This window comes from Dendropsophus ebraccatus, chromosome 5 (genome assembly GCF_027789765.1).
Source record: "Dendropsophus ebraccatus isolate aDenEbr1 chromosome 5, aDenEbr1.pat, whole genome shotgun sequence".
Taxonomy (NCBI): domain Eukaryota; kingdom Metazoa; phylum Chordata; class Amphibia; order Anura; family Hylidae; genus Dendropsophus; species Dendropsophus ebraccatus.
This window is the reverse complement of record NC_091458.1, coordinates 8,920,788-8,947,442: the sequence shown is the minus strand read 5'-3', so window position 1 is coordinate 8,947,442 and position 26,655 is coordinate 8,920,788. Positions and strand designations below refer to the sequence as shown.

At 49.9% G+C, this 26,655-nt stretch overlaps 1 protein-coding gene across 2 annotated transcripts in view; it reads right to left on the bottom strand.

The window, feature by feature from the left end:
• Nucleotides 1–3,858: 3,858 nt before the first annotated feature.
• LOC138792251 (NACHT, LRR and PYD domains-containing protein 3-like) overlaps nucleotides 3,859–26,655 on the bottom strand; it is a 123,561-nt gene continuing 100,764 nt past the window's right edge. The window contains exons 11-12 of one of the 2 annotated variants that reach the window (XM_069969457.1): nucleotides 24,390–24,560; nucleotides 3,859–5,026 (exon numbers count right to left, since the gene is read on the bottom strand). In XM_069969457.1, the coding sequence (XP_069825558.1) occupies nucleotides 4,939–5,026; nucleotides 24,390–24,560 (259 nt within the window). In that variant the 3' untranslated portion in view covers nucleotides 3,859–4,938. The remainder of the gene's footprint in view (nucleotides 5,027–24,389; nucleotides 24,561–26,655) is intronic. The other variant, XM_069969456.1, reaches the window with a different exon arrangement.

The window sequence follows — 26,655 nt, the reverse complement described above, 5'->3', positions numbered from 1 at the left end:
GCGGTCCGGCAGGGGGGCGGCATTATGTCCCCCCTGCTGTCATTTTTGTTAAGTATCACTTAACAAAAATGACAGCCTCCGCTCACCTGTCCCGTCGCCCGCGCTCTCCACATCCCGTCAGGTCCCGCGATGTCACCCGGCAGCTGTCACGGACCTCCAGGCTGTGGTGAGTGCCCAGGGTCGGTGGGGGACGCGCTCCGCGCAACCCGATCACCCCACTTACTCACCACAGCCTGGAGGTCCGTGACAGCTGCAGGGTAAAGTTGCGGGACCTGACGGGATGTGGAGACAGCGGAGAGCGCGGGCTGGCTGCGGCGTGGGACAGGTGAGCCGTTTGTATGCGGGGGAGGGGGGGGATTGCCAGCCATCACTCGGGGCGGCCGCCTGAGGTTTGCCTCAGGCGGCAGAAACCCCAGAATCGGCCCTGTATGCATGTATGTGTGAGAGTGAGTGTATGTGTGTGTATCCCTCCCAGTACTTGCTGGCAGTTGTAGTGTTGTCACAGGTTAGCTGTCAGCCTGTGACAACACTTCAACTCCCAGCATGTACTGACAGCTTGCCTGTGACAACACTACAACTCCCAGCATGTACTGACAGCTAGCCTGTGACAACACTACAACTCCCAGCATGTACTGACAGCTAGCCTGTGACAACACTACAACTCCCAGCATGTACTGACTCCCAGGATCCCAGTGCATGCTGGGATTTGTAGTGTTGCCACAGGTTTGTAGTGTTGCCACAGGTTGCCAGTACATGCTGGGAGTTGTAGTGATGTCATAGGCTGTCAGTGCATGCAAGGAGTTGTAGTGTTGTCACAGGTTAGCTGTCAGCCTGTGACAACACTGCAACTCCCTGCATGTACTGACACAACACTCATCCATACCGGTACTACTACACCCCTTATCTATACCTGAACTACTACACCCCTTATCTATACCTGAACTACTACACCCCTTATCCACTCTACCTCCACTACTACACCCCTTATCTATACCTGAACTACTACACCCCTTATCCACTCTACCTCCACTACTACACCCCTTATCTATACCTGAACTACTACACCCCTTATCTGTACCTGAACTATTACACCCCTTATCCACTATACCTCCACTACTACACCTCTCATCTATACCTGTACTACTACACCCCTTATCCACAATACCTCCACTACTAAACCCTACCTAAATGGAGGCACAAAGAAGATCTCCTATACTGTATGGGGGCACATATTTGGCAAACCAATTTATATGGGGTGCTTTGGGGGCTTGTCTACTACATGGGGGCACAGTGGGAAGCAATACAGTTGCTGTCTCAAACCTTCCCCGCTGCTGTGTGATCCCGTGTCTTGCTAAAAAACATTTTTATCCCAGGGAGGTGGGTCTGTGACGATGTCTGTGCACGCCCTGCTCTCTGGCCACTGCTGTATCTTCAAGCTGCCACGTCCTCCAGAATAAGTGACAGCTGGAGGAGTGGAGACGACCTGAAGATGCAGCAGCCATAGAGCAGGGCGTGCACAGACATTGTCACAGACCCACCTCCCTGACACTCTCAACCTGTGATAAAAATGTTTTTTAGCAAGGCACCGGATCCCACTGCAGTGGTGAAGGCATGTACAGTATGTGTTGCAGTAAAATGATAGAATCAGTCGTTTGTTTTTCAACATGCTTGAAAGACAAACGACGCAACGATCAGCCGACATGAACGATGTTGGCTGATCGTTGCCTACTATTCCACAGGACGATTATCAGCCGAATATGGCCCGACAATCGTTCCTTGGAATAGGGCCTTTAGGGAAACTGACCGCCGATTCTGATAACGCTGGGTTCGGGGGGGGGGGGGGGGGCGCAATTTGCCTTCTCTGCCTAGGGCACCAAAACTCCTTGTCCCGGGCCTGCTGCTTGCTGATGGGGTAGAGTGAGCCCCGAACCCCACTGGGATCTCAGTACCTGCAGCTATATAGGCAGAAGAAATAGCGCTTTTTATCCATCTAGCTATGACCTGGGCAGATGCAGCCTTCCCTTTATTCTTTCCCTGAAAGAGTAACAACAAATTATTAGAAAGTCTCCACTGGGGGCGTGGCCTGCAGCTCATGGAGTGAAGACGTGTCTTCCCTGAGCTTCCGGGCCGCCTTGCTTTATACGCCTGCCACACCCTGCTCCCCGCTATCTTATGGGGAACAGGAGACACCAGAAGCCACCCAAGACCCTCTCTACCTCTAGGGCACGCCATCCCATACAGCCGACACTCCTCAGGTACCTGGCCCTGGAGTCTTCTCCTGCTGCGCCACGCTCCAACATGGCGCTGGATCCTCCAGCCACTTCTTCCCGGGCGGGAGCGGATGCCTCCGCCTGCCAACAGACTCTGCACAATCCTGCCATCTCCACCGGCCATGGAGCACAGGGCGGCAGTTTGCAGGACAGCTAGGGTGAGTCCGCCATTTCCTTCTCCTCTGGCCCCATGTGCTCCAGGTATGAGGCGCAACACCCGCCATTAGAGCATAGGCCCTTCACCCGCAGGCAAGCATCTAGAGAAAGGGCTGCCATGCAGTCTATCCCAGTGCAGGACCAACCGGAAACCCTGTCTGTTGCCCCTGCATTGCCACATCTGCTTGCTACAGACTTTATTTTTTTAATCAAAGTAATTTTTATTAAGCATTTTTCAATAAGAAAAGAGACAACAACGGGGAAGGGCAACACACAGGTCCAATCCTCGTAAACACAAAGAGACAGTAAACAGCACATGAACCGTATTGGCTATATCCGGCTTGTTGTGTAAAGAGTCCAGCAAATAGGAAGAGTATAACTCAATAAAAAACATTATTAGGTTACAAACCCACTTGCCGGACCTGCAGCGAGTCTCCTTGCTGCGTTTTTGCAGGGAGACTCGCTGCAGATCCTGGCCCTATACGTTCAATAGCAGAGAAACTCGCAGCAGGGATGTACATCCCTGCTGCGATTTTGATTGCAGCCCGCCCCATTAACCCCCCGGCCGCCGGACATTATACATTACCGGGTCCCCGTTCCTGCTTGCTTCGGGGCTCCCGGTGTCTTCACAGCCCGCCCGGCCAATCAGTGCGCTGCGGCGGGGCAGCGCACTGATTGGCCGGGCGGAACGTGCCGGGAGCCGCTGAAGCAAGCAGGAGCCGGGATCAGGTAATGTATATCGCCCCCGGCCGCACGATTGCCCCCAGCCCCGCAGCCCCCGACCGCACCATCGCCCGCAGCCCCCGGCCGCACGATCGCCCCCAGCCCTGCAGCCCCCGACCTCACGATCGCCCCCAGCATCGCAGCCCCCGGCCGCACGATCGCCCCCAGCGGGCGATCGTGCAGCCGGGGGCTGCGGGGCTGGGGGCTGCGGGCGATCATGCGGCCGGGGGCTGCGGGCGATCATGCGGCCGGGGGCTGCGGAGCTGCGGGCGATCGTGCGGCCGGGGGCTGGGGGGCTGCAGGCGATCGTGCGGCCGGGGGCTGCGGGGCTGGGGGCGATCGTGCGGCCGGGGGCTGCGGGGCGATCGGGGCTGCAGGGGGCGGGCAGGATATACATTACCAGGTCCCCGCTCCTGCTTGCTTCAGCAGCTCCCGGCACGTTCCGCCTGGCCAATCAGTGCGCTGCCCCGCCGCAGCGCACTGATTGGCCGGGCGGGCCGTGAAGACACCGGGAGCCCCGAAGCAAGCAGGAACGGGGACCCGGTAATGTATAATGTCCGGCGGCCGGGGGGTTAATGGGGCGGGCTGCAGACAAAATCGCAGCAGGGATGTACATCCCTGCTGCGAGTTTCTCTGCTATTGAAAGTATAGGGCCAGGATCTGCAGCGAGTCTCGCTGCAAAAACGCAGCAAGGAGACTCGCTGCAGATCCGGCAAGTGGGTTTGTAACCTTAGGAAAAGAGTCTCTGTGTCTTCTGTGGCAACTATAAACCCAGACACCTAACGAAAAGGTCAGCCAGCCTCCAAGTCCACCACTCCTACATCCCGCGTATGTTTATGATTGAACCACCTCGGAGGGAGCGGTGCTGCCCCCTGTAAGTGACGAGGGTGCCAGGCCCGGGGTATCCAGCCAGCGAGCCCAAATCTTTTCAAATTTTTTTATTGCCTTCCGCTTCTCATAGGCATATTTATCATTAGCTATAAGCCATATTCGTCACCTTCAGCAGAAATGGGAGGTTTACGCAACCTCTGGGATCATTTGTTTTACAACATATTGTTTTAGCGAAATAATGTCCCACCAGTTTCAGTTCTTGGCTCCCAGCTTTTTCCAGGTTCCATATAACCTTTTTCATACTCAGTCCATCTTCATTATTATCTTTACCGGAAAAAAAGCACTGACGGCACCGATGGAAAAGGGAGGCCTTTTGGGATCTTGTGGTTAAATATACGAGCTCCATATGGGATAAGACCTCCTTTACATTTACTAAGCTATCGCAACGATTGTGCATTTGCTTTTCATTAGGTTACCAAGTGTTTGCATGTCATTACTTGCATATTACTAGTATGTGGTAACATGGTTTACTGTTCCGCCCACTTTTTGGGCGTTCCTATGTAGGGTGGCTGTTCTTTCCTTCTATAGAAGTATGACACATTGTATTGTCTAATTGCCATAACTAAGGGGCTGTGTCCCGAAACATGTTGGTGAGCGGTTTTATTCACGTTTGGAAGTTTTTAAGGATATGCAATAAAGCATCAGAATTTTACATTAGGAGCTTTGGACCCATTCTACATATTGATTTGTCACACCGGACGGCCAGGCTTTTCTCTCCATTGGCTCTGCAATAAGGGAAACCTTCATTCACTTCATTACTACAGCACATAGTTAGCTGACATATACTCTTCTCATTACCCATAATGCACCAAGATACCCTCCTAATATGGGAGCTCTGAAAAAGTATTGACCATCAATAGTCCTGTCATCTGCTCATCACACCCGACTTCTTCTTTGCTCAGTAATGTATGTGCAGATCTGGTTTGTGTCTTTTTATCTTTCTTATTTCTTCCTCTTCCTCCTTAGACAATCCATTGTTAACCATCCTAGTGGAGAAACAGAAGCGCCAGTGTTAGTGACTTTGTATTGTAAGGATCGTGTCCTGACCTCAGATCAGTCAGTGAATGGTCGGTCCTGAGGATGGGATCTGTAAAATCTCCAGACCTGATGACACTGGGGATTTATTTATAGAATACGACATGGAGAGAAAGGAGCAGCTTCACATCCCACCTATGGCTGACACTAATGCCGCTAGGCCTATTTAAAAACCAACGCCAGGATGTTGGTATGTAATCTGATCAAACCATATTGCCCCATGTACCACGTGCAGGTCCCCTGGTTCACACGGGTCCCTATGCTAACTCCACACTGTGTCGGTCAGCGACTGCCAACCCCGCGATGCGTGCACATGCAGGGAAGGGAGGCCATGGAATGGCTCTGCAACCCCAATGTCACAGGACCAAACCCAAAATGCCCCACCAAAACCCAGCCGGCACCACCGGCGGGGAAGGCTGCCCCCAAACAACACAAGTATGAATATGATATTGCACTCACCACTGCTGCAGACAGAATGGGAAAGACATAAGGTACTGACATGTGAGCACAGGTATATCCCGCCAATTTGGGTCATGTGGGTCCTATGAACGGGAGGGCCAGCTGCTCAGAAAAGAGAGAACTATAAAATACGACATGGAGAGAAAGGAGCTGCTTCACATGCCACCTATGGCTGACTGGTAACCAGGGGACCTGCACGTGGTACACGGGGCAACATGGTTTGATCAAATTATATACGAACATCCTGGCATTGGTTTTTAGATAGGCCTAGCGGCATTAGTATCAGCCATAGGTGTGATGTGCAGCCGCTCATTTCTCTCCATGTCGGATTTATTAATACAATGACCTGCTTTTCCTGGAGGTCACATGACCCTTCTATAGACACCCCTTATGTCTGGGATCAGAGGTGCTGCTCGTGTCTAAGATCAGTGATGCCGCTTGTATCTCAGGACTGCAAGGGTGCAAATGGAAAAGGGGGAGAAGATACCATTTTAAGATACTATTTTGCTTTGAGAGAGAGGAGTATCTACCTATATTTATTATGGGTGAGTGTAAGAGGGGGCTTATCTACTATCATGGAACTGCATGGGGTTCTTATCCACTACAGAGGACTACACAGAGGCATTATCTACTACAGGGGACAGCATTGGGGTTTATCTACTATAGGGGGCTGTATAGGGGACTGCACAGAGGGGGCATGCTACTGTAGAGAACGCACAGACATGAGCCATCTAGTATATTGGGGCAGCACAGTTGTGGGCCATCTACTATATGAGGAGGGGGGCATCTGCCATAGAGGATGCACAGAGAGGGCCATCTACTATAGGGGATGTACAGAGTGGGGCTATTTACTATATAGAGACTGCATAGATGGGTCAACCTACTATATGGGGACTGCAGAATGGAGGCTAGTACAATATTGGAGCTGTGCAGTGGGTCTATCTACCATTAAGGGTATGCATAGAGGGGCCTATTACTATAGAAATACTACCTAGAGGGACCTAATACTTTTTGAGGGCTATAAAAAGGGACCTTAATACTATGAGGAGGCATAAATGGGGGCTTATTCAAAATGGGGGCACAGAGGGACAAATACAGATGAGGTTTGTAAGGAGATAAGAATAGTGCAAGAGTGAGGAGCCTAAACTGGCAGATTCTGCAGATAAGAGGCCAGGCCGGATGAAGAAGAAAAGATAAAGTGAGCGACTCTCCTCAGAGAAGACGCCCCCTTTTGATTTAATCAGAGAAGATGTACCCCTTGAGTCACTGGATGTATCTGCATTATAGTCACTTATATTGTGTACAGAACCTGTGTACAGCTGGTATCTATCTCTATACAGTGTTGGCCAAAAGTATTGGCACCCCTGCAATTTTGTCAGATAATACTCAATTTCTTCCAGAGAGTAATTGCAATCACAAACGCTTTGGTATTAATCTCTTCATTTAATTTGTCTTCAATGGAAAACCGCAAAAAGCCAAATTAGATATAATTCCACACCAAACATAAAAAAGGGGGTGGGCAAAAGTATTGGCACCCTTAGAAAAATCATGTGATACTTACCTGCGGCACATAACAGGTGGTGGCAATAACTAAATCACACCTGCAGCCAGTTGTGGCTAACCTCCCTAGATGTGGACGGAAAAGAAAAATTGATGAGAGATTTCAATCAAAGATTGTGCGATGGTGGCAAAAGAACCTTGACTAACATCCTAACAAGTTCTAGCTGCCCTGCAGTCCGAGGGTACAATAGTGTCACCCCGTACTGGTGGAAGTAGGATGTGAATAAAAGAATCACGTTTTACTTAGAGGTGCTGTCTCCTGCTGAATTTTTGTGAACCCGTACTATCCATCGCCATCTGAATGAAAAGGGACTCTATGGTAGGATACCCAGGAAGACCCCACTTCTGACCCAGAGACATAAAAAAGCCAGGCTGGAGTTTGCCAAAACTTACCTGTGAAAGCCAAAAACTTTTTGGAAGAACGTTCTCTGGTCAGATGAGACAAAAATAGAGCTTTATGGGAAAAGGCCTCAACATAGAGTTTACAGGAAAAAAAGAGGCCTTCAAAGGAAAGAACACGTCAAATATGGCAAAGGTTCCCTGATGGTTTGGGGTTGCTTTGCTGCCTCTGGCACTGGACTTCTTGGCGGTGTGCATGGCATTATGAAGTCTGAAGACTACCAACACATTGTGCAGCATAATGTAGGGTCCAGTGTGAGAAAGCTGGGTCTCCCAGGGGACAATCACCCAAAACACACTTCAAAAAGCACTAGAAAATGGTTTGAGAAAAAGCACTGGAGACTACTAAAGTGGCCACAATGAGTCCAGCCCTGAATCCCATAGAACAGCTGTGGAGAGATCTCACAATGGCCGCTTTAAATCTCAGGGACCGCGAGCAATTTGCCAAAGAAGAATGGTCTAAAATTCCAGCCGAGCATTGTAAGGAACTCATTGTTGGTTACCGGAAGCGATTGTTCGCAGTTATTTTGTCTGAGGCTATGTTCACACTGCGTATATGTCCGGCCGCATATTTCCGCGGCCAGACATATACGCGTTAAACTCCGGCCGGGGATTTACGCTAATTGCGGCCGGCTACGTATGGAGCGTGAACTTACGCCTCAATGATATCTGCAGAGTCAGCTGACATATGTGTAATGTGTATGGAGGCATATAGTCACTAGTAGAAGGATACGCTACAATACACATCACTATACATTACTACAGGTATCAGCACATATACCACAGACCTGCTGCACTATCCTGGTGTGAACACGGTCGACAGGACACACACGTTCAGTGATAAAGTATAGGCTGTATGACGAGGGGACAGTGACCTTAGGACATAGAGAGGAGGAGTGATACCAGGAGAGGATAAATCCTCTGTGCTGCTGTGGATGTGATATGGATAGTGAGCAGTAAAGCAGAGCTGGGGGGATGCTGTGATATGAGAGGATAAATCCTCTGTGCTGCTGTGGATGTGATATGGATAGTGAGCAGTAAAGCAGAGCTGGGGGGATGCTGTGATATGAGGAGATGATAAATCCTCTGTGCTGCTGTGGATGTGACATGGATAGTGAGCAGTAAAGCAGAGCTGGGTGGGTGCTGTGATATGAGGAGATAAATCCTCTGTGCTGCTGTGGATGTGACATAGTGAGCAGTAAAGCAGAGCTGGGTGGATGCTGTGATATTAGGAGATGATAAATCCTCTGTGCTGCTGTGGATGTGACATAGTGAGCAGTAAAGCAGAGCTGGGTGGGTGCTGTGATATGCAGGGCCCCCTCTCTGCATTGTGGATGGACGCTGGGATGGGACACTCGGTGGGTCAGGCTGTTGGTGCGGAGTGGACTGTGTGACTATTACTGCAAATGCTGAGGTCTCCATATATGATGAGAGAGTCCGTACATGTATGTGCTCAGCGCGTACAGACATCACATGATCTGGGGGGGGTCTGGTCATTAGCAGGGCCGGCCTTAGGGGTGTGCGAGCAGTGCGGCTGCACAGGGCGCTGTGCGCCACCTGCTTCCCCGAGGCCATATATCGCGGGCACAGCAGCCTTGCTGAGTGTCAGCAAGGAGAAGCCTTCTCTCCCCCAGGCATGTGACTGCAGCCTGGCCCCCTCCCTCGCCCCCCACAACGTCTCCCGGCTCACAGATACCCCAGCCCCCGCCCCCTCTCCCTCCGGACGGAGACATCAGCAATGTGATCCTCCGCTCTACCTCCTCCACCTCCTCCTCATGGGCAGAGACATCGTCTACTACTACTACTGCTATGTGAGTATATGTATATATCTGTCTGTGTGTATGTATGTGTGTTAGTGGAGTGTGTGTTAGTGCTCTGTGTGGTGTGTGTGGAATACAACAACTCCCAGCATGCTCCTGTGTGGTGTGTGTGGAATACAACAACTCCCAGCATGCTCATATGTGGCTGTGTGTGGAATACAACAACTCCCAGCATGCTCATATGTGGCTGTGTGTGGAATATAACAACTCCCAGCATGCTCCTGTGTGGTGTGTGGGGAATACAACAACTCCCAGCATGCTCCTGTGTGGTGTGTGTGGAATACAACTACTCCCAGCATGCTCAAATCTGGCTTTGAGTGGAATACAACTCCCAGCATGCTCCTGTGTGGTGTGTGTGGAATACAACAACTCCCAGCATGCTCCTGTGTGGTGTGTATGTGTGTCTGTGTTTGCGGGATATATGTACTGTGTGTCTGTATGTGTCTGTGTAAGCAGTATATACACTGTGGGGGAGATTTATCAAACATGGTGTAAAGTGAGACTGGCTCAGTTGCCCCTAGCAACCAATCAGATTCCACCTTTCATTTACCAAAGAGTCTGTGAGGAATGAAAGGTGGAATCTGATTGGTTGCTAGGGGCAACTGAGCCAGTTTCACTTTACACCATGTTTGATGAATCTCCCCCGTGTGTCTGTATGTGTATGTGTGATTGTATCTGTTTGTGTAAGCAGTATATACAGTGTGTGTCTCCAAGACATAGGCTTGGGATGGGCTACAATCAGGGGGGGGGGGGGCACCAAAAGAATATTCTGCACAGGGCGCCATCTACCCTAAGGCCGGCCCTGGTCATTAGCGGAGGATTCCTGTATAATGTGTATTAGGAAGAATCTTTATCCCTCATCTCCCACAGCGATTTACATGGCAGAATACTGGGGTAACACATTGTAACAGAAGACAGCGAGGTACAGACAGGGGGGCAGAGGTTACTAGATACATGAGGGAGGATCCTGCCCATAGGAGCTTACACTCTATAGGGGATAGATACAGGGCTCAGCAGGGTGTATCACACATGATATGATTAGATACAGGGCTCAGCAGAGTGTGCAGTGTCCCAGAACACAAGGACTACTACTCCTATTATGGCCATTTCTCTTGCTGTGTCCATGCCTGTTCTGGTAAGTGTTTGCACTGCAACTGCTGCTGGTTTTCCCCTAGTATTCTCTGGTAATGTGCATTTTCATGTATGTTCTTATATATTCCTGTGTATTATTACATTGTACAGTGGTATGCAAGGCTGTTGATCACTAACCGTGCCAGTGCCCTGTAACCATGGTTCTCCAATGGCCGACTAGCTCTGGCCAGGAACAACCATGTGACCTCCCACTTCCTCCTAACAAGTTAGTTTTCCCCCTGCTTCCAAGCAAGGAGGGTGTGTGTCATCCCTCTCCTACCTCAGAGGAGTTGGGCTTCTTCTTTGCAGCTCCCACTTCACCACTAGAAATGTGGATCATGTGCTCTGCTGTGTTCAAGTCTTCGTCTGTATCTGCCTGCTCACGCTGTTACTGAACCCTGGCATTGGTGTCCACTAACTGGTGCCCTGACTAAGTGCAGCGAGGAATCGCATGCCTATCATCACCCGCAGATTCCACAGACCGGCCCTACAGCTGTGCCGCCCTCAGGCCTATACCGTGACAAGTATAACCCCTGCAGCTGTCCCGGTCATTGCCCGTTCATAACACCAGCACTACGGAAGTGGCCCCCAGGGGCCAGGGCATCGCATTTTTGGCGTTCCGAACAGGATCACGTACACCCCGCGGTGTTCATATTTGCTACCCCTCATCATCATAGACTCTGCTATTGCTGCGCTGCGGCCTGCTAAGGGGTCAAGTCAGCTGGTGACGCTGGTGACGCGTGCTCCGCTCAAGCTCCGCCCTGGCCCTGCAGTACCCAAGCCTCTGTTGCAGGAGGGAAGAAGATTGTGCCCGGACCGCTGGAAGTGTTGGTGCTGACTTCCGCCCTATCCCTCTCCGGTCCCGGACACCCTGCCTATCGGTGCCTGCTGTTCCCGCGAGCTCTCCTCGCCTCTGCTCCCTTCCAGGCACCTTACACCGGAACCCCTCATCATGTCCACCGGCCATCACAGTGACTCTGACGGGTCCGGCAGTCCGCCGATGGCCCGGGCGTCACCCGCGGCTCCCGTTGCTATGGCTACCGCAGCGGTTCCGTTCTTCATTGGGCCCAACAATCTCCCCAGCTATAAAAGGGAACCCCACACGTTGGCTGCTTTCAAGGAAAAAATTTCCCGCACCCTTGAACTTGTCTCACTCTCTCCCACTCAGCAGGTGCAGTTGCTGCTAGGACAACTTGAGGGTCCCGCTGAAGAGGAGGTGCGGTTCTGGCCAGCTACGGAGAAAGCTAATGTACAACAGATCCTGGCCCGGCTGAGTAAAGAATTTGAGGTACAGTCACCCACGGAGGTCCGCCTTAAGTTTTATGACCGACGACAAAGGCCAGGTGAGACCCTCAGAGACTATGCACTAGCACTCCAATCTGCCTACCGGGCCCTGAGACAGGTTGATACCATAGACCCCTCGGCTGTGGAGAGTATGATCACTGACCGCTTCATAGAGGGGGTGGACTCTAGACTCATCCAGAGCCAACTGTGTATGCTAGCTGCCCAAAACCCTACAATGCCTTTCCTGGACTTCAAGACCCTGGCTCTAAGGGTGGTTGGCATTGACAATTCCTGTGCCGGCTGTACTCCGGGTTCAGATTCCCCGGACCTGGTGGGACCTATACCCTCACCTCCAGTGCCCACTATGGTTTCGCCGGTTTCCGCTATACAAGCTGCCCAACAGTCTATCGCGGCTAGCTCACCAGCGATCCCTGCTCTCCTTACGCAAGTGGCTGACTCCCTCTGCCAAGCCCTAAGGGGGCTACAAGGGGCCTATCCAACACCTCCACCACCACAGGACCCCTGCCCTGAGTATTCAGTTCCTGATCGGCCTCCTCCACAGAGACTTAGATCCCACGGGCTACCCCTGGGTCCGAGGGCCAACACCCAGGAGGTCGAGATCCAGGCCCGCAGGAAGCACAGTGGTTCTCAAGGTTCCTCTCGCAATGCCCGCATGTGACTCTCTGGGTGGACGGAGTCCCCCTGGAGGCTCTGGTAGATACAGGTTCCCAGGTTACCACTATCCCGAGGCATGTGTTTGAAGAACATTGGGATCTGAGAACCCTAGGTCCAGTTGAGAAATACCGTCTGAAACTTATTGCTAGTAATGGTCGTCCTATTGTGCAACTAGGTTACTGGGAACCCACTGTCTGCATAGGGAAGCGAGAGCTAGCACGTCAGGGTATCATTGTTACTGAGGCTCAGGGAGATAGTGGGACCGTGGTATTAGGCATGAATATTATCCATCATGTATTGACTGAAGTGTTGGATGCCTTGAATGCCTCTGAGTATTGTGCTTCTCCTCAGTACAGGCAAGCCGTCCAGAAGACCATTAAAGTGCTCACCGCTCAGCGGAAGTTTGCCAATCCTCGAGGAGAAATCTGCCGTGTCCGCACTAGAGACGCTCGCCCGATCACCATCCCAGCTAACAGTGAGTTCCTTATCTGGTGCAGGGTTCGTCCGGGGCTCAACAATGCTGACTATGTGGCCCTTCTGGATGCTATCGAGATTGAGGGACAACCTCTTGTCAGAGCCGCTAGAAGCCTGGTGACCATCTCCAATGGTCAGGTCCCTGTCCGTCTAGTGAATCTTGGAGACTCCCCTGCTGATCTACCCAAGTTCACCACCGTGGCCATGCTATATCAACTCGATCCTGAGGACATTGTCTGTGAGGAAACTATTGCCTATCAGAGGTCCATCCGTGGCACTCAAAGAGATTCGAACAGGGACCCTGCCCCTTGGTGGGACGAACTCCATATTGGTGATGCCAATACTCTACTTGAATATCTCCACGGCATCCTCAAGGTGGCCAAAAGGTATCATGAGGCCTTCAGCAAACACTCCCTCGATTTTGGGAAGACCCATCTGATCCAGCATTGGATCAACACTGGGGACCACCTGCCTATTAAAGAAAAACATCGGCCTATTCCTCCCGCCAGCTATCAGCAGGTTAAACAACTACTCCGGGAGATGAAAGATTCCAACGTTATACAGGAAAGCCAGAGTCCGTGGGCCGCCCCTATTGTCCTCGTGAGAAAAAAAGACGGCAACATCCGGTTCTGCGTGGACTATAGAAAACTGAACGCAATCACGCACAAGGATGCCTATCCCTTGCCCCGGATCGAGGAGTCTATTGCCGCTTTGGGGTCGGCTGCCTACTTCTCCACCTTGGATCTCACGAGTGGGTACTGGCAAGTTCCCATGGCGCCCGAAGATCGGGAGAAAACGCCCTTTACTACCCCCATGGGACTCTTTGAATTCACCAGCATGCCCTTTGGCCTATGTAACGCTCCTGCTACCTTCCAGCGACTAATGGAAAGATGTCTCGGCCATCTCAACTTCCAGAGCGTCCTGCTGTATCTAGACAATGTGATTGTCTACTCTCGCACCTATGAGGATCATGTCCGATACCTGGCTGAGGTGTTTCAGGTCCTCATTGATCACGGCCTAAAGATCAAACCCTCCAAGTGCCACCTGCTCAAACCCCAAGTGAACTATCTGGGGCATGTAGTTAGCGCCGAGGGGATACGGCCAGATCCAGAAAAGATCGCGGCTGTGGAACTGTGGGATACCCCTAGGACCGTGAAGGAGGTGAGAAGTTTCCTCGGATTTGCCGGCTATTACCGCCGCTTCATTCCCCACTTTGCACAAGTGGCCGAGCCCCTCACTGAACTGCTCCGGGGGTGCCCTCGGGAAAGTTACAATAGGCGACTCCCCGTTGAGTGGACCGATCGACAAGAGACTGCCTTCCAAACCTTAAAACGTCTGTTGACCACGCCTCCTATCCTAGCCTACCCAGACTATAACCTTCCCTTCCGGCTCTACACCGATGCCAGTTTCCAGGGCCTAGGTGCCGTGTTGTCTCAAGTTCAAGATGGTTAAGAGAGAGTTGTGGCCTATGCCAGCCGGAGTCTGCGGGGTGCTGAGAAGAATGACAATAACTACAGCTCCTTCAAGTTGGAGTTACTTGCCCTAGTGTGGGCCGTCACTGAAAAGTTCAAGGACTACCTCGCTGCCACTCCTGTTACTATCTATACGGATAACAACCCGTTGGCGCATCTCAATACAGCTCGGCTGGGCGCCCTGGAACAGAGGTGGGCTTCTCGACTGGCCAACTTCCAGTTCGAAATTAAGTACCGCAGTGGCAAGGCTAACGTCAATGCAGACCTCCTGTCCCGACTACCCAAGGGCGAAGAGGCCCCAGAGGACAGCGATTGGGAAGATGTAGAAATGCCTCCCTTCTATCAAAGGTTCGCTACCCAGAGTGCTATTGATGCAGCTAGGCCTGAAACGCCTTCGCCTCCACCTAGGGCCCCCCAAGACTTGGCCAGGTGGCAGACCATCCAGGAAGAGTCCCGTGTCCTGGGAGAGATCTATGACTACCTCTCTACTGGTCGGGTCCCCATGCAGATAAAGAGGCCCTATCCTGATGTCGAACTAAGGCAACTCTGGAGGCAAAGAAAGAGGCTCTTCCTTCAGAAGGGACTGATCCTGCGGAACTCCCTCGACCATGTCTCTGGAGAGAGGTGCCACCAGATCCTAATTCCCCGGCGGGATGCTAAGATGGTGTTAGACGCCTACCATGACTAGTCCGGTCATTTCGGGGTCCACAAAACGGAGGCCACCATTCGACGGCGATTCTATTGGATCGGAATGAGAGCCGATATCGAAAACTGGTGTGCCGAGTGCCCTGCTTGTAATATCTCCAAGGCTGGAGGAAGAGAGCCAAGAGCCCCCTTAAATCCCATCAGCGCCCACAGGCCGAATCAGCTTGTCGCCCTAGACCACGTGAAGTTAGCTCCCACCAGATGTGGATACACTTATGCCCTAACGATGGTCGACCACTATTTCAAGTGGGTAGTCGTGGTGTCTGTCAGAGATCTAACCGCTAAAACTACAGCCCTCAACTTCTACCGGGAGTACGTGAAACATTACGGCTGTCCAGAGTCTCTGCTGACGGACCGGGGTCCGGCCTTCGAATCACAACTGTTCCAGGAGCTGTGTGCCTACCACGAGTGTAAGAAACTCCGTACTACAGCCTATCACCCCCAAGGGAATGGCCTGTGCGAAAAGATCAATCAAGTGTTTATCAACATGTTAAGGACGGCTTCAGTGGCCAAACGAGTGGAATGGCCTCATCTCTTGGACGAGCTGGTGGAAATCTACAATAAAACCACCCACTGCTCCACGGGCTACGCTCCGTTCTACTTGATGTTTGGGCGCCCAGGCCAACTCCCTCAGGACCGCGCACTCGGGATCCAAGCTCCTGACACTCTCAATCCCCTTCCCGAGACTGACTGGGTCCAAGAGCATCAAACGAGAATGCAGGATGCTCGGGAGATTGTGGACCAAAGGATGGGAGAAGCTCATCAGCGTCAGGAAGAGGCCTATAACCAGAGAGCGTCTGCTGCACCCCTACAAGTGGGAGACCAAGTCTGGCTGAAAAAGTATCACCGCTCTCACAAACTCGACAGCCTATGGGATCTTGAGACTTATGTTATCTCTGCGATTCCCTATCCAGAGACCGATGTCTACGAGATTAAAAAACCGGGACTAGCTCCACAGACTGTGCATAGGAACCGGATAAAACTGTGTGCCAAGGAAGATTTACAAGGCCTTGCAGCACCATGCCCGGCACCTGCACCAGCACCCCTTGCCACTCCGGCACCTCCAGCCAAACCTCTCTCTCTGGAAGAGATGTTCCAAACGGAACCGTTTCTCATACCCATCGGCTATGCGGGTATCCCTGTCCACGTCCCCGCTGTTCCTCCTCCTCCAATTCTACCTCCAGCGGCTCCACCTCTGCTGCACCTACCAGAGAAGATCGTCAACCTGCACCAGAGACACTCACTGTTGAAGAGGCCCTTCCGCTGAGACGGTCTGAGCGTTCAACCCGAGGAGTTCCACCTGTACGATACAGAGAACAGAGCCCTTAAACAGTTTTTGTTGTCTAACTGTTTTGTTCCAGTTCCTGCAACGTTTAAGGTTCGTGCCTGTTCCTCCTGACCAAGTTTCCTGTACTAACCAGCCATGAGCTGATGGACACTTACAATAACAAAAAGTTCTCTAGTGCCTGTCCCAGAGCCTTTTACATGGACGATGTTCTAATTGCCTAAAAGAGACTCTACCTGAAAAAGAAACCTAATCCATTCCTTCCTAATGCACTTTCCTGTGATTGTGTGTTCCACACAGGGTATTATTGCACTTATTTCATTATTGCACTTTTTTCTACTATTGCATTTCAGTGTTATCAGAGTCATTTGTATTTCCTCCTCTGAGTAAGCAAAAGGTTACAGAGTGCCTCAGAGTAGAGCGCCTCTTTTGTAAAACAGTATATCTTTCCAGTGTCTGAGTCAAATAGCTCCTCCTCTGAGTAAGAGAAGATAGTATATATATATATATATATATATATATATATATATATATATATATATACCTCAGAGAAAGTCCAGTTTATGTAGGAGTGTATTTTCTCATCCAGTCTCATTATTGTGTATTATTATCATATCTATAGCTGGAAAGATTTAGTTGAGCCATTTCGTACTCAGATTTTCCTCAGATTTTCATTCAGATTTCTCTCAGGTTTCATTCAGATTTATGTGAGCCAGTTCTCCTCAAGACCTCGCAGTATTTGTTGTCTTTTGTGTTTCCCTTCCTTTTGTTTCCAGTATTTGTTCGCCTCTGTCTTGTCCCAACACAGTAGTTATCACACATAGTCATACCTAACATTCACACTGGTTCATACATATTGCACCTTGGATACCCTTTCGTGTGTTTGGCCTATTGGATAATTGTGTTGTATGATTGACCGGTATGTAAGGGGCCCCCATGTATGTTTGCTTTTATTATTTTGTTCTTTTCTCTTCCAGGTATCCAAGACACTATTCAGACACGCCAAGGTAGTACACAGGTCTTCACGTTCTCCTCCAGTAGGGTAACACATTTAACAGAAAACCTACTGTCTAACTGGCTGGAATATGGAGGGTCACCCGCCAGCAGTTAAGTTGTCCTGGCTTACAACATCAGATGGTTCACGCACTAGCTACCTGGTCGCCAGAGTACGTTAGGCACCCCTAGGTGAAGTCCTGCCACTAGGGTTTCTCATTCTCTCTCTCTTCTCACCTGTGCCTTGGGCGTGGGAAACACACACCTCATCACACTCACTATCATAATTCATTCCTGTTGTTTGATTGTCCAGTCTATTCATGTCTGCTGCCTTCTAGATTCGCCGAGGTCGGCTCAAACTTGCTAGGGAGGTATGCAGTGTCCCAGAACAGAAGGACTACTACTCCTATTATGGCCATTTCTATTGCTGTGTCCATGCCTGTTCTGGTAAGTGTTTGCACTGCAACTGCTGCTGGTTTTCCCCTAGTATTCTCTGGTAATGTGCATTCTCATGTATGCTCTTGTGTATTCCTGTGTATTATTACATTGTACAGTGGTATGCAAGGCTGTTGATCACGTGACCGTGCCAGTGCCCTGTAACCATGGTTCCTCCAATGGCCGACTAGCTCTGGCCAGGAGCAACCATGTGACCTCCCACTTCCTCCTAACAAGTTAGTTTTCCCCCTGCTTCCAAGCAAGGAGGGTGTGTGTCGTCCCTCTCCTGCCTCAGAGGAGTTGGGCTTCTTCTTTGCAGCTCCCACTTCACCACTAGAAGTGTGGATCAGGTGCTCTGCTGTGTTCAAGTCTTCGTCTGTATCTGCCTGCTCAAGTGTCCGGAGTCTTCTCTCTCATCTGGGTGTCATTCCGTTATCTCTCCTCATCGCTACAAGGATTCACAGCAAGTATTATTCTCAAGCTAATCCACCCAGCAACGCTATTTCTCTCATACTCCTACTCCTATCATCCGGCACGTATTCTCACAGCCTATGCAGCACCACTCCTGCTTTATTTGTCAAAGCCTGCTATATACCCGGTTGCATCCGGACAGAACTGTTGCTACTAGTTACCTCATCTATAATAAAACCGCTGTTATTGAACCCTGGCATTGGTGTCCACTAACTGGTGCCCTGACTAAGTGCAGCGAGGAATCGCATGCCCATCATCACCCGCAGATTCCACAGACCGGCCCTACAGCTGTGCCGCCCTCAGGCCTATACCGTGACAAGTATAACCCCTGCAGCTGTCCCGGTCATTGCCCACTCATAACACCAGCACTGCGGAAGTGGCCCCCAGGGGCCAGGGCATCGCAAGTGTATCACACATGATAGGATTAGATACACGGCTCAGTATCACACGTAACAGAATTAGATGCATGGCTCAGCAGACAGTATCACACATGACAGTATTAGATACATGACTCAGTAGACAGTAGTGATGAGTGAGTACTAAAATGCTCGGGTGTTCGTTACTCGAAACGAATATCTCCCGATACTCGAGTGCTCGTTTAGAGTAACGAACCCCATTGAAGTCAATGGGAGACTCGAGCATTTTTGCAGAGGACTCAGGTTTGGTAGGGGGAAGGTCGTGTGAAAACCTGTCAACCTCAGAAATTGATGGAAACACAACGGAAATGGACAGGAAACAGCAGGGGCAGCATGTATGCATGTCTCTGAGGCTGCCTAATGGCACCATTATGCCTAATTCTGTGCAACAGCCTGGTTAAAACAGAGGTAGGCATATGGACCACCCAAAAACTTAGCCTGACACAGCATGGCAGTGAGAACACAGGGAACCATTAAAACAGAGGTAGCTTATGAACCACCCAAAAACTCTGACAAAAAGCCTGACACAGCATGGCAGTGAGGACAGAGTGAACAAGGTAGAAGCGGTAGCCAGACAGCCTCCCAAAATTATACCAGACCTAGCATGGCAGTGAGCACACAGAGAACCATTACAAGTGAGTGAGAAATAAAGTGAGCCTCCTCAAAATTAGGCCAGACAGAGCTTGGCAGCGAGCTTACCCACGGCAGTGCTGCTGCGTCTAAAACTAAAATAGCCAGATTATGGCTAGATTTAGCCTCACACCCTCATGCAGTTATGCGTGAGTGGCATCTCTTTGTAGGAAGGGACGAAGAACAACAATACAGTCTTCTTAAAGAGGACCTGTCACCCCCGGTGCCGGGGTGACAGGCTCCCGACCCCCCGCTAGAGCACCCTATACTCACCTGATCCCGCTTCTGGAGATATGAGCGCCCGAAGCCCGGCGCACGCGCTCCTGAGAGGAGTCCAACACCCATAGAGAATGACAGGCGAGTCCGATGCTCCGTCATTCTCTATGAGTGTTGGACTCATCTGAGGAGCGTGAGTGCCGGGCTTCGGGCGCTCATATCTCAGTCACCCGACCATCTCCAGAAGCGGGACCCGGCGGGATCAGGTGAGTATAGGGTGCTCTAACAGGGGGTCGGGATCCTGTCACCCTGGCACGGGGGGTGACAGGTTCCCTTTAAGAGGCCCTGAGCTAAAAAATGAAAGGACGGCAGAGAGCAGTCGCAAGTTGACATCCACAGATTATATGGTACGAAATGGACAACACAAGGATGCTAAATTAGGATCCACCGTTATCACTGTCTGTTCCTTTGAACAGTGGAGTGTATCTTCGAGATACAATAGATGACCAGACAGCCCTGCAAAATTGCACTTGAATTGAAGTCGATTTGATTTTAAATTTTAAATTGAAGGTTAGAAAATAAAAAAACATAAAGTGGCCATTACCGGCCTTTAGATGAGGCAGGCATGGAACCTCACAAAAATTAGGCCTGACACAGTAGAGTAAGAGTAAAAAAAAAAATAAAACAGTTGGCTGGTTGGCGGGGGCGCGATCGGCGGGCCCCTCGGCAACCAGTCCCACTCCTCCGCAGACGTAGTGTGACATCAGAGCATGGCAGTGAGGACACAGAGAACCATTAAAAGTGAGGTAGCAAGTGAGCCTCCCAAAAATTAGGCCTGACACAGCATGGCTGCAAGGACACAGAGTTTCATTAAAGCAGAGTTAGCATTTGAACCAACCCAAAATTTAGCCTGACATAGCATGGCGATGAGAACACATGGAACCATTCAAACACTGGTAGCATATGGACCACCCAAAAACTTAGCCTGACACCACAGACCCAGACCAAGATGGACAATACAATTATGGCTAGATTTAGCCTCACACCCACATGCAGTTGTGCGTCAGAGGCATATCTTTGGAGGTAGGGACGAAGAATAACAATACAGTCTTCTTAAGAGGCCCCGGAATTTGATTTGAAAGAATGAATACACTTTCAATCCTTTAAAGAGTCTCTAAGAGAGGGCAGGTGTCTATTAAAAAGACCTGGTCAATCCTGCCTTCGAAAAGGCTACAACATCCAAGGAAGGTAGATTGGTACTGTTGAAAGGCCCGGTCAATCCCGCCTTCAAAAAGGCTACTACAACATCCAAGGAAGGATAGAAGATACTGGTGAAAGGTCTGGTCAATCCTGCCTTCAAAACAGCTACAACATCGAAAAAAGGTAGAAGGTACGGGTGGAAGGATGGCAGAGGACACCCCTAAGATAATATGACATCCACAGATAATATGATTCGAAATGGACAAGACAAGGAAGGTAAATTGAATTTGACTATGAATTTGACTCTAGCAGTTGGGGTAACATTCCCTGCATCATGTGACTCCCCACTTCTCCCCCCACCATTGTTTTGAGTTTGAATTTGGCTGTAGCAGTTGAGGTTAGTTTAACTGGTTGACTTGCGGAAATGCGCACAGATGCGGTGCACCTTGGTGAGCAAGTCAGGCACATTGGGGTAAGTTTTAAGGAACCGCAGCAACACTAGGTTGAAGACGTGGGCCAGGCATGGTACATGTGTAAGGCTGCCGAGTTGCAGAGCCGCCACCAGGTTCCGCCCCTTGTCACATGCAACCAAGCTCACTGCTAATTACACACAAACCCGGGATGCCAGTTAGGCCCAGCAGTAGCCAACAAGGAGGCAAGGGCAGGCACACCAGTAGTCAACATGGATGCCAGTTAAGGCCCAGCAACATGGAGGCAAGGGCAGGCACACCAGTAGTCAACATGGATGCCAGTTAAGGCCCAGCAACAAGGAGGCAAGGGCAGGCACACCAGTAGTCAACATGGATGCCAGTTAAGGCCCAGCAACAAGGAGGCAAGGGCAGGCACACCAGTAGTCAACATGGATGCCAGTTAAGGTCCAGCAACAAGGAGGCAAGAGCAGCCACACCAGTAGTCAACATGGATGCCAGTAAAGGCCCAGCAGTAGTCAACATGGATGCCAGTAAAGGCCCAGTAGTAGTCAACATGGATGCCAGTAAAGGCCCAGCAATAGTCAACATGGATGCCAGTCAAGGCCCAGCAGTAGTCAACATGGATGGCAGTTAAGGCCCAGCAACATGGAGACAAGGTCAGGCACAGCAGTAGTCAACATGGATGCCAGTTAGGCCCAGCAGTAGTCAACATGGATACCAGTTAAGGCCCAGCAGTAGCCAACATGGAGGCAAGGGCAGGCACAGCAGTAGTCAGCAGTATTCAACATGGATTCCAGTTAAGGCCCAGCAGTAGCCAACATGGAGGCAAGGGACAGTTGCTGCAGGGACAGTTGAACGCTGCGCTTGGACACCTTGCTGGAGGGTTTGGAGGTGAAGGGGTGCGTGTAGGGCGGGAGGCCCTCTTGCCTGGGGCCTGGGCAGGGGGACTGACAGAGCCAGCACGTGACACAGGGGAAGGAGCTGGTGTGCGACTTGCAGTCACTAAACGGCCTTGATTCCACTGAGTGGGGTGTTTAGCACTCATATGCCTTGCGCATGCTGGTAGTGGTTAGGCTGGTAGTGGTGGCTCCCCTGCTGATCCTGGCGTGGCACACTACAGTCCGTCGGTCATCCGCAGTTTCTTTAAAAAAAACTCCAGACTTGGGAACATCTAGGCCTGGCCACGGGAGTTTGACTCCGTGAAACAGTTGCTGATCTACTCGCTCTGCCCCTGCCTCTCCCTCTGCCCACCCCTCTTCCTCTTCCAACCGGTCCTGCGGGTGAACTTGCCTCCCCCTCAGAAGCACGGTCTTCACTAACCTTATCCACCCAGCTCGGGTCAGTCACCTCGTCCTCATCCACCAGCTCCTCACTCTCCTCTTCACTTTGAGTTACATCCATGACAACAACCTCACTGTCTGACAACCGGGTCTCATCGTCATCAGACACCTCTTCCAACCCCGCTTGCAAGTCCCCACTCTCATCACCCACTGACTGCGTGAGCTGCATAATTTGGGCATCAGGACCGATCGACTGCTCCAGTTGCTGTGACTCAGCGAAGGGTCCAGAAAACAGTTCCTGGGAGCATGGTGGTGGTGGATCTGAATCCCTTCTTTCCCTGGAGGGGCCAGGTTGTGGAGAAGGAGGCTGAGCTAATGGAGCAAGGGTTCCACTCCCTTGGGTAGTGTGGGTGGACTGCGTGGAAGACTGGGTGGTGGATAAGTTACTGGACACATTATCCGCTATCCACGTGATCACCTGTTCACACTGCTGCGGTTTCAATAACGGTCTGCCTTGAGACCCCGTAAGTTGGGCAAAGAAGCTAGGGAGTGGACGTCTGCGGTGTGCCACTGCTGCCTTCTCAACAGGTGCTGCTGTGTAACCCTGCCCTGAACCACGGCCTCCGGCAACCACATCACTTTGAACCCCACGCCCTCGACGCCTACCCCTGGGGTTCACCATTTTATGGACACTGCACAGTATGGAACTTAGATAGGCCTTGCGTATGAAATACAGAAATCTGGGAAAATACTTGTAGTACCCACTGGTTTGGTGGGGCTGTACGGTACAATCTGGTATTGGCCGGAACTATACACACACCCTCTGACACCCTCTTACAAGGAGCAGTGAAGTTCTATGCAGGATGTACTACAAATCCTAGAAATACAGTGTAGTGCCCACGAGTTTAGGGGGGGCTGTACAGTACAATCTGGTATTGGCCGGAACTATACACACACGCTCTGACACCCCCTTACAATGAGCAGTGAAGTTCTATGCAGGATGCACTACAAATCCCAGCTATACAATGTAGTACAGCAGGACCACCAGCCCCAAAATAAAAAAAGAGTACACTGAGCACTTCTTAGGGGTCTGTATGCAACACCTAATGTCTCCTTTCTGCCAGCAGCCGATCACCACAGTGTGCTGGTTAAATCGCGGTAGCAGCACTGCAACTCCCAGCCAGCAGTCTGTAGTAATAGTATTAAAAAATGCTTTGAAGCCCTAAAAAGGTCTGTTTGTTTGTATTGCTAGTATATACCCTGCCTACTGGAACGCTATATCCTACACTGACACTCTCCCTGACCAGCAGCAGCTCTGTCCCTGATCTCTCACAGCATGCGTCTGAAGCCAGCACTGCCGGCGCCGAGTTTTAAATGGCAGGGTCATCTGATCTGGCCAACCAATCGCTGCTATCGACATGTATGGGTCCCACGTGATCGCAGGATGTACCAAAGAGTCTCCTGCATGTTTATTGGCTGCGAAATAGCACCCAAACTTACAGGAAACGGATGATGAGATTTTCTCGGGTATCGCGAGATGCTCGTCTGAGTAACGAAAACCATTGAGTACCCTAATACTCGATCGAGTACCAAGTTCGGACCAGCATGCTCGCTCATCACTAGTAGACAGTATCACACATGACAGGATTAGACACATGACTCAGTAGACAGTATCACACATGATAGGATTAGATACATGGCTCAGTAGACAGTATCACACATTAGTTTTAGATACATGGCTCATCACTAGTAGACAGTATCACACATGACAGGATTAGACACATGACTCAGTAGACAGTATCACACATGATAGGATTAGATACATGGCTCAGTAGACAGTATCACACATTAGTTTTAGATACATGGTTCAGCAGACAGTATCACACATGATAGGCTTAGATACATGACTCAGTAGACAGTATCACACATGATAGGATTAGATACATGGCTCAGTCCTGTACACAGCTCTTATACTCACCGTAATTCCTCTATCCTGCAGTCTGGACTGGACAGAGCTGCCGCCAAGTCACTGAAGTGCGGACCGGACAGATCGTTATGAGACAGGACAAGTCTCTTCAGGGAGGGGTTATTCCTTATTACAGAGGCCAACTGGGGGCAGGAAGTGTCTGGTAGATCACTATTATCCAGTCTGTAATAATGAGAAGATGAGATGTGGGTGACGCGCCCACAGAGCGTTAGTATCACACATGACAGGATTAGATACACTGCCGAGAAGACTGTATCCCACATGTTAGGATTAGATACATGGTTCAGTAGACAGTATCACACATGATAGGACTAGTGTTAGCCGTGTACCAGGGTTGGCTCCCCAGGATACAGCGAAGTCACGAACGAGAAAAGCAACTTTAACACTAGTTTAACCAAAAATACACTTTACTGAAAAATGCAATTGTGTATACCAAAAGGTTATAACATCCTAGATCACCCCTGTGCTATACAGTGTGGCCCAGAAATATGTTGTATAAATACACACACGATAACTTTACCTACTAGCGAGCTCAGATAGGCCGGCCGCCATATACCTACTAATTCCCTAAATAAACAGAAACAATTAAGTTTGGGTGCATCTCATGGGTGTAGTGTAGCACAGCAGCTTACAATCTTATAAACTATTTACAATATTACCAAACCACAAATAACAGTATAAGAATGAGAAATGGCCGAGTATGCAGTGAGCTGGTATCATAGGCCAAGGATTTGTATCAATGTCCCACAGCTGTAATGTTCCTTACACAATTTGACCCAATCAGAGACAGCAGTTGCCATACTCCAAATGCATGAAGGACACTAGATCACTGCACTCGGCGGGGCTCAGTCTCAGAAACAAAGTTCCACAGTAGCGGCCTAACAAAAGGATAGGGAAACAGCACTCACCGGATCTTTGTGCTTTTTTAATTTTTCATGGCAGGTAAGCAAGGACACCAGCACCCACAAGACAAGGTTGCAGCTGTTTCATACCCTCATGTGTGCTTCTTCAGATCCTGCTTACATACACCTGAACAATAGTTCAATGTGTTCATTCAAGCTATTACTTCCTTATAGTATTTGTGGCTAAAATCACACAGGCATCTCTTTTATTATTGTCAGCATATTTTTTTTACACTGATCACGCTCTAGACCCAAGAAGGAAAGAACACTATTCTTATCAGCGACATGACTTATTAATCTAGGACATGGGTCTCCAAACTGCGGCCCTCCAATCATGCCTGGGCAGCCAAATCCAAAGCTTTAGCTGTCCGTGCATAATGGGAATTGAGGTTTTGCAACAGCTGGTGGGCCGCAGTTTGGAGACCCATGATCTAGGAACTCCTTTACCTGTTTTAAGAGACCTAATGTGCTCACAGAATCTTCTGTTCATGGCTCTAATAGTCTTCCCTATATAGTACGCCCCAGATTTGCAAAAGATTGCGTATACAACATATTTGGTTCTACAACATATCACGCCCTTAATAACACATTGTACACCAGCAATAGTGATGGATTTACAAGGCTTGTCTTCCACGGCAGTTTTGGGGTCCGAGAAGAAGGATACTTTATATGGATGGCGTCAGGTCTCTCCGTCTGCATCTGCTATAGCCAGCTGTCTCATCAAAATGGCTGCTCCAGACTTCCCTCAGGTCACATGTTCCAAATGTCAGGTCGTCTCCCTTGACAAAAGCACATCCTTAACCCTTTGAGGACCAGGCCCAAAATGACCCAGTGGACCACACAAATTTAGATTTTTGTGTTTTTGTTTATTCCTCCTCCCCTTCTAAGAGCTCTAGCACTTTCAGTTTTCTATCTACAGGCCATGTAAGAGCTTGTTGTTTTTTACAGGAGTAGTTGTACTTTGTAATGGCGTCTTTCATTCTACCATAACATATATGATGGAATCCAAATATATTATTTATGAAGATATAAATTGGTGAAATCGTAAAAAAGAATGCAATATGGTAACGTTTGGGGGGTTCCTGTGTCTACGTAATGCACTATATGGTAACAGCGACATGATACCGTTGTTCTATAGGTCAGTCCGAACACAACCATATGCAGGTTACACAGATTCTCTAATGTTATATATATTTTTTTAATTAAATCCTTTTTTTTGGCAATTAATTATTAATAAAATGGGCCTATTGCGACTCTTATTACGGGTTTATTTTTTCACCTACGGGCTGTATGGGGTGTCATTTTTTCTGACCATGATCTCTAGTTTTTATAATTTTTTTTTTATTTGATCGCTT